At 26.9% G+C, this 8,886-nt stretch overlaps 1 protein-coding gene across 1 annotated transcript in view; it reads right to left on the reverse strand.

The window, feature by feature from the left end:
* The window catches only part of LOC123297299, a 28,464-nt gene extending 24,360 nt beyond the window's left edge, over positions 1-4,104 (reverse strand). Inside the window, exon 1 of the mRNA XM_044878908.1 lies at positions 3,622-4,104. Coding sequence (XP_044734843.1) covers positions 3,622-3,817 — 196 coding nt within the window. The 5' untranslated portion in view covers positions 3,818-4,104. The remainder of the gene's footprint in view (positions 1-3,621) is intronic.
* Between the last annotated feature and the right edge of the window lie 4,782 nt (positions 4,105-8,886).

Raw genomic sequence — 8,886 nt, forward strand, 5'->3', positions numbered from 1 at the left:
ATTTGGCATTCAAACATTTAATAGGAAAATTATGTGTTTTTCCATTCGCGGTCTAAGTTAATCATATACATACTTTATAGTAAGTAAATTTCGTAGGTCCAGTAATTGTTTTGCAATATTGTTCTTATGGTGACATTTGATTGTTTATGTTTGTGCTTAATTGTTTTGGTTTAATTTCAAGACTAATTTAATAACTATACCATTATAAGCCGATATTCACTTTATTTACGGATATTGTGACGGAAATGCAAGAGCGTCAGTGCGGAAATATCAGTGACGGTTTTCTGATCTAAAAATTCCTAATAAACAAGTCTTCTTCATTTCACTCCAATTTTCTAAAGCTAAAGCGTCTCGTATAAGAAGTACTTTCCGACGAAGAAGCTAAAATTAAGCTACTTTACCCAAGAATGGGCTTACTTTATTGACTTTCTATCCATTTTTCAATTCAATTATTATTTAGCAAAATCTAGTAAGACTCTGTTTTCAAATTAAATTAAAAAGTTGTTTCATTTCAGTTTGAATAACTTTAGCAATGAATCTATATTACAGTTTGCGAGTTTTATGTTCTCTTATAACTAATTAAAATTGAGTAAAGAGTGAATTTGTAATCAGCTTGTAAAAAAAACTTAAATATTTCAGTATACGTGATAGATTTCACAATATTCTTTTTAAATCAGGAAGTGATTTCTTACTGTAAATTAAAGGGTAAATAAAAAGTGAAATATTGTTCAATCGCTTATGTTGATTTCAATCGATGTTTTTAATAATATTTAAATATATATAGGTATTATATACATTTATATTTAGTATACCTACAACATATCTATTAAACATTCCAATCCGTAGGCCTGTACATTCTCATATGTGGGTAATTATTTATACCCGTTGAAAAATTAACAATATTTAGTTTTAAATATACTTTCTTCTATACTTTCATTGTGAAAGAACACATACGAATACTTATATATAGGAAACTGTATTAAGTATTTGTTGTTTATTTTCTTTAGAGAGGAATATTTATCATACTGTCAATAATTTAGTTTAAGTTTCTAATGCAGCATCCCTTCAAAAAAATATCCCTTTCAACATAGACCAGGACCTACTGGACCCATAGAATACAGAACCTACTGGACCCATAGTTAGCTTATAAGCCAAAAACTTTTTAAGAGTTACAAAAAATTCAATAAATTCTTTAATTTAGTATATTACACAATTTTTGTTTTGATCAATAGAATTCTAAAAGACATTCAATTTTTGGATTTCTTCCAAAAGAATGCATTTTCTATACACAATTAATGATATTTTATACAAAGACGTGGCGTGGTTGTTGGGTTACTTTTCTCTCCAGATTTGATAAGGTGATTCCTGAAATCTTGTAGTCTTACGACTCTCGATATCAACAAAAATTCTCCAGAGTTCAGTAAAAAAAGTTATTTTTTGATTATTTGTTTCATGGTAAATTCGACAATTTTGAACATAATTTTAAATGTCTTGAGTTCATTACGTGGTTGGCGGATTTTATTTTTTTAACCCGTGGAAGCGATGAGAAGCCGTGTTACTAATTGAAATTGTACTTTGAGTGTCAATAAATGCGCGATTTTTGGTTTCTTCTAAATTAAATATCTGTGCGTGAGAAGGAGTAATAGGTCTAATCTCATCTTAACATAACGATCAAAGAAGAAATACTGAAATATTTAAGAATATCATCACTAAAATTTCTACACAAAGAAAGTCAAAAGAAATTTTTTAAATATTTCAAAATTTCTCTGGAGACGTCGGGTATATTATATTTCTCAGAAAAATTTAAATACAACTATTCTATGTACAGTTCCCATTCATGTTTATTCAAAATATTAACAAGAAGGAAGGAATTAACTGAATATCCGATATTCGGACAGTTAAGTCAATGATGCATGTATGGAATAGTTAGAAAGTGATTTTAACAAGAATATTAAATTATTAAATAAATATAATAATAATGTATGTATGTGTACACATATTAACTGAGCAAACTACCTTTACTTACTGCAGACACTATTAAAGACTGCAGGTGAACAACTATTTTGTATTTTTATTTTACTCTTATTTATAATAATTTTTTTATTTTATTTAATTCTTGTCAATATTAACAAGTTGTTAATTTCTTGTTTATAATTCACAATTCACTTCCTTTTCTATAATACAATTCTATTATTATTATTATTGATCAGTATTTTATCTATGCAATTATTAATTATAAATAGAACATTATATTCTCCAGAGATCTATTTTATGTTTTAATTCTTATAATAAAATCGATTAACAACTAAAAGAATAAATTCTAATTTCAGAGAAAACTCTACAATTGAGAGTAATTACCAGGTCTCGTCATTTTAATAATCTAAAATTCTATAGAGAAAGAAAGTCCTTTTCCCTTCTTTTCACTCATGGACCTTAGGCCGCTAATTATCTATACCTCTACAAGCGATAGTCGAAATTAACTAATATTTTTTTTGTCTTAAACCTCGGTGTTTTGTGGGAAAAATATTCATGCTAATGTTCTAGAATAAGTATTGAAACTAGTTTACTAAGAAACCTCCATAAGCAAACAGATTTCGATCCCTTGTACTTTCGCTTTCTCAAGCTCAACTGTATCTTTTCAAGAAATAATGATGAAGATAGTGAAAAATTACAAAGACGCCGGGAGTCAGACCTTTAATCTCTCGAATCTCGAACGAACGCTTTGATCCCTAGGCAACGAATGATAAAATATAAAGTTTTACTATACGGGCATTTATTTTTTTTGTTTTTGTGATAATGCTGGAATTCAATCTGTCAATGTTTATAATCATTTGATAATTAATCCATTCACTTTGGCATACTTTTCGTTCTAAATTATAGTGATGGCAGACGATTAATATGAATTAATGATTTTGTTCATGGAATATGATGTATCTCACTGTCACAAAAAATGCACGGATTATATATAGTATTATATGTAACCCGTGAATTTTTTGTTGACACTGAGTATACATCTGAATGAAAATTTTATTTCCATATTTATTTCCACGGTTCTTAAAGCTACAAACTTAAGGTTAAACGTAATAATACAAGTGGGCATAAGTTAATATTAAAACAAGTTACTTATTTCGGTGAGTAATATTGAGAAATTGTTATGAAATTTTGGTGGAAGCGCTGGTAAAAATTGCAAGTGCATATAAGGACAAATATAATATATTTTATATAATATTTAATAAAATATGAATATATTTAATCAAATATGAAGACAGGAAGTGATATTCGAGAGCAAACGGGATATTTTATAGAAAACTTAATATTCGAGGTATTTTTAGATTTATCAAGTTTTAATTTACGGTTTGAAATTTAATAAAAATCATCCTACAGCCTGATTTAATTAAAGCAATCTTTACATTAATTCATGCAGCTAGTAGGGAAAAGCACGTATGAAATAGAAAAATTATAACAAAAAAAGTATTTCGAGGTACAGTTTTACAGACATTTCGATATATCAATAGCTAATAAAACGACTATTTCAGTGGTGATCAAAACTTGGTTTATATCTTGCAGAAAATAGCACGAAAAAGCCGGGTTTAGTTTTAAAATCGATAATTTACGACTTACCTCTTAATTCCTTTCCTTGGGGTGCACACGGTTTCTTATACAATAAGCAATCACCATAATTCTGGATCAACCGTTTATTTGATAACGCTGTATCAATATCGATATGTTCATACCGCGATGCATAAAAATCAACTGCCGGGGCACTGGTGACAAATGATACCGCACAAACAAATAATCCAAATAATTGAAGAAACATTGTTTAAAAAAATTTTCAATGAAACACTTTCAGAAACACTTATCAAAAAAAAAAAAGAACTACACACGTGCTACCACAAATTCGTTAAGAAAAACGATAAAGAAATCAGAAAGTTTGTAAATAAATGCAGTCAAAACAACCTAGTGAAGTTGTCTTATCTCTGCAACTGCTTAACTGCTTAACACTGAAGTCAAGTGTTGTAGTATAAGTAATAATGAGTGGTTGGTTACCTTTGAATTCTTTTGATTTGTCTGTAACACGTATAGTATGAATCCCCCACGGTTTTACAATTGATATTGTGGTAAACTGGCTTCATGCTACCAATATTTATAATATTTTTTTGGTCGACAGATTAAATGTAATTATACTTGCTAAATAAGTTTTTTTTGCTTGGCAGATGAAAAATAGTGTAATTTTTTTGTAAAAAAATTTCTATCATAATATAGTTTGTTTTAATTCCGTTGCTGAAAATTTTAATTATTTATGTAGATTTAAAATTAATTTCATATTCATTTGAGACAAATTAACAAATTTTTGCGTGTTTTGCAATGGAAAAATAGTTTTGAAGAAATATTTTTGATTTTTATAATTGAAAATTTAAATTAAAAATATTTTTTTGATGAATTAATTTTATGTTGATTTGATACACACAATATTTTTCTAATTTTTCGTGAGATTAAATTTTACGAACAAAAAAAAAGTGAATTTTAAGAAAAATAGGGGAATAAAATTAATGGCAAAGAGTTTTTGCACAATGGCCTTTTTTTGAGCAAGGACATTTTGTTTTGATTTTGACTATATTTATACTATTTTTTTTTTTTAAATTTATCTCTCCCAGATTTTTTATGGCAAGGAAATGGCAATTTTGATCTAATTTAATTGTATTTTGGCTAAAAAAATTATTTTTTGAATTTATCTATTTTAGATTTTTGAAATAGGATGCGTCGTTATTAATAAACTCAATAATCAGAGCTAAAATTATGTTAGTAGATTTAAAAATTAAAATTATTTGATTTACTAGCAGATACCCGCTCGCTTTGCTGGGAAATTTCTCCTTTTTAAAACAAAGACTACCACGTTATAGCCTTCACTTATCCTCCCTTTTGTTTACAATTTTATGGATTTAATTTTTCGATGGGGAACTTTTTTGAAAATTTAGTTTTGCCCATGATACTTGCTGACATTGTAACTTTCTATAGGTCCAATCATTAAATTAACCTGATTTTAATATTTTTGGGGCAAAATTACCCCATCCACCGAGTTTCATCAAATTTAAAAACAAAATTTTTTTTTGCGATTTTCTCCGATTTCGCTAAAACTCAGTATATAAGAAAATTATTGTGTGACGAGACACTACCTAATTTTTTAAGCTTCGACAAATTCATGCTTGATAGATTTATTTAAACTGAACCACGCACTGATTGATTCAAATGCGGTAATAAAAAATTTCGTCTTTAATATTTGAAAATTTAAGGTACCTAACTTCAGTATCTACGATTATAATATAGAGACGTATAGACAAGTATATCTTATCATAATATAGAGACTCTAAGTACTTCGACATGCTCTGTCTAATTGGTAGGTTGTGTTATTTATTATTTTCTTAAATAATACGTAATTATTTTCAAAAATTCGATAACTTTTTAGCGAATAACAATATTTCTGAAGTGATTTAGGTGGCTTGAAAAAAAATGTTTTTTTAAAAATTTCTTGATAGTGAAGCATTATATGCACCCCGAAAACAGAAATCAAAAAACTTGTAAGTTGTTTTTCGTGCAAAAGCATGTCAGGGTTTTATCTGATTAAATTTTCGTTCAAATCGATTAGTATCAAAGGGAACCTTGGGGAAAAAGGAAATCAAAGTTTGTTCAAACTGCTTGCCTGAAAATTTTTCATTCTTTTCATTTTAGAGACTGAATAAATTGTAGGTATTTCGAAAAATAAATTTTTCCATTTTCCAAGCGGGAAATATAACGGAGTGGAATATAAAGTTTTTCTATAATTTTTCAAATTTTTGACTTTTTACTTTGTCAGAAAGTTATCGGAATAGTCTCTATCAGGCATACCCAGCACGGTATTTTTAAAATTATTGATATTAATAAGTATTTGAATAACAGTTAAAATGTCATGTCTTCTTTCAAATAAATATGATTATTTGCAAAATTTCTCATAGCTATAACAGAATTTGCAAAACGTTGACCTGTTGTCAATATGTATAAATCAGAAAATATTTTTATGACAAAAGAGAGGTTACTGTCCTTATAAGAACTGTGCTAAGTAATATTTGTTGTTTTCAATGGAAAAGTTCCAGTTCAGAGCTCAATAAAATTTGATAAAAAAGAAACTGTATTTTACTTATATTGTACGTGTATCCATGAAACTAACCCATAGAACTGCAGTGAAAAATAATTATATAAATTAGGTTGTAATAAAATGCTTCCGGAATACGATCAAGAAATAATATATGAAAGGAAGAGGATGAAGTTGAGAAATAGAACCTATAGAATCACAAGAAATATTATTAGATAATGGTTTAATCGGATTATTTTGTATATTCTTAAAAAAGAATTATAAAAGTTCTGAAATTGAGCCAGATTTGTAAAAAAGGGTGACTTCGAAATGGACCACGGTGTATTTTAACTACTTTATATTTATGAGAGTACCGGAAAAACTATAAATAAAATTGATGAATAATCGTGCAAAAAAAATTTGTTCCACACCCGAACGAATAAGTTGCTAGTTGCTAGTGGCTAGTAAGAATAAGTTGTCTCAACTCAAAATAAACAAATTTACGCATTTTTTAGATGTAGAAAAATACATATTAGTATAAACATAATCATTATAACAAAAAATTTAATTATACAGAAAAAAAGAATCACATGCTAGATTTTATCAAGTTTTTCATATTTTTATTATAATTACTATTAATATATTTTTTTTGGGATTTATTTCTATTAATAGAATTATCAAAAAGTGGAAATAAATAATTAAATAATATTTATTTAACATTAATAACAGCGCAACTTGCAATAAATTAGTGTGTCTAATTAGTCTTAATTAATTTTTTTTATTATAAAAAAAGAAAATTTTTATTATTTAATTAAGAATTAATATGTTCCAATTCGTTTATCTTAACATTGAACGGCGGCTTAGTGGAATATTTTCTAAAAATATCTACAAATCATTATTTGTAAATAATTTAAGTTGACCACATATACTCCGATTTGTGAGACGTACAAATCTGACAGTGAATGGTGCAGCATCATTTGTCTTGGTTGGAAGATATGTTGGTTGGTATATTCATAAACCAATACTTTATATTTATATTAGTATGAACTTGTTGGTCAACAAATCTATAAACAAATCGCAGTAAGATTTCGGTTGGAGTACTAATTATAATACGATTAATTGAATGAATGGATGTTTTAATATTTTAAAAGAAGAGGCGTTCATTTGATTTGTTTATGTAATATGAATTTTTAACGCTTATTCTGCTGATAAAATGTCCACAATAAATTAATAATTTGTTAATAATTTAATTACATGTTTCAATAAATCATGAACAAATAAATATATATTACCTATTTTTTTTGTTGAAGGTCACAATTTTAATTTACGATGTTTTGATACGTTTGAAATTATTATCAACTCTATTTAATCGAAGAGGTTTGAGCCTTTGTAAAAATAATTATCTTGTTATTAAAATAGAAAGATTCATGGCATACTTTTAAATGAGATATACGCCAGTTGCCCGATCAACAATTTATCCATTATGAGATGTAAAGAATTTCATACAAATGCGAAGGAAAAATATCTCATATAATAAGTTCTTGCAAATTTGTTAACACTGAATATCTGATACTAGAAATTCATTGATATTCGACTATTTTTTTGTGATGAAAGTTGCATAAAAAAAAAAACCATTTGATATTTGTTAAAACTTTTTCCTCACCTGAGTAATTTTTTATCATTTAAAAAAAATTAATAAAATAATTTTATAAGTTAAACTTGGTTTTCTAAATTTACCATTAAAATTAGTTGTTTGGTTAAAACTTACCTTAGTGTATGTAACATAAGCATCTGATGAAATTCGAGTTTCATTTTCAACGTAGAAATGTTTCAGCATTTGAGAAAGAGCTTCAGAGCCTGAAGAAAGGTTTGCATGTATTCATGTATTTTGGCTAAATTTACCAGACAAGACCAGAGTTACAGCCGTATAGAAATTATGCTATTCTGCCAAAAGACATTCGAATTCCATAGAAAGTATAAATCGAAGAATCTTGACCGTGAATCTAAATTACCTTCTACAGGTAAAAAATGATTAATATCCAAGACTAAAGTGATGTGGCTCTTTAAAATTTGGCATTCAATCAAATTGGGCCCCATTAAACGTATCAGGTTTTCGAAAAATTTAAGTGAATTTGATCGATTTGTTTGAAATGTAAATGATTCAATGCATTTAAATTTTTTCGTTTTTCAGAGAAAAAAAAGTGTAAGATGATTCCCCATTGTTCAAAAACGCCGTAATTGAAAAATTCAGGCACCAAATTTCATTTGTAAAAGTTGAATACCTACAATTTAAAATTTTTGGCTTTATTTTAATAAATATTCAAATTCAGTTTTTATAATGATCTGTATTTTCCAAGAATTTTACAGATCGAAAAAACAGTAATAATTATATATATTACCGATAAATCATATCGGACAGAAATCAAATACTTATATCACAAAAACATGAGGAAAAAATCAAAAATAATAAAATAAAAGAATATAATTTACATTTATAAGGAATCAAAGCAAGTTTTTCAAACAAACTCGGTGGTTTTTCCAAGAACTAGCTTCAAACCTTGAATAAATTTTGATAATTTTAAACACAATATTCTATATTCATACAATTTTTGGAAAGTTTTAATTATACAAAACTCTTATTTTTTATAATTTTATGTCAATTTTCGTAATTAATCTCTAAAGATTACATAAGACAAGGAGGATGCGATTAAATAATGATTATAATAATAAGAAAATTTCAAAAATACCCAATTCAATAAAGTGATTAACTTAAATGATTT

Source organism: Chrysoperla carnea, chromosome 4 (assembly GCF_905475395.1).
Source record: "Chrysoperla carnea chromosome 4, inChrCarn1.1, whole genome shotgun sequence".
Lineage (NCBI taxonomy): Eukaryota > Metazoa > Arthropoda > Insecta > Neuroptera > Chrysopidae > Chrysoperla > Chrysoperla carnea.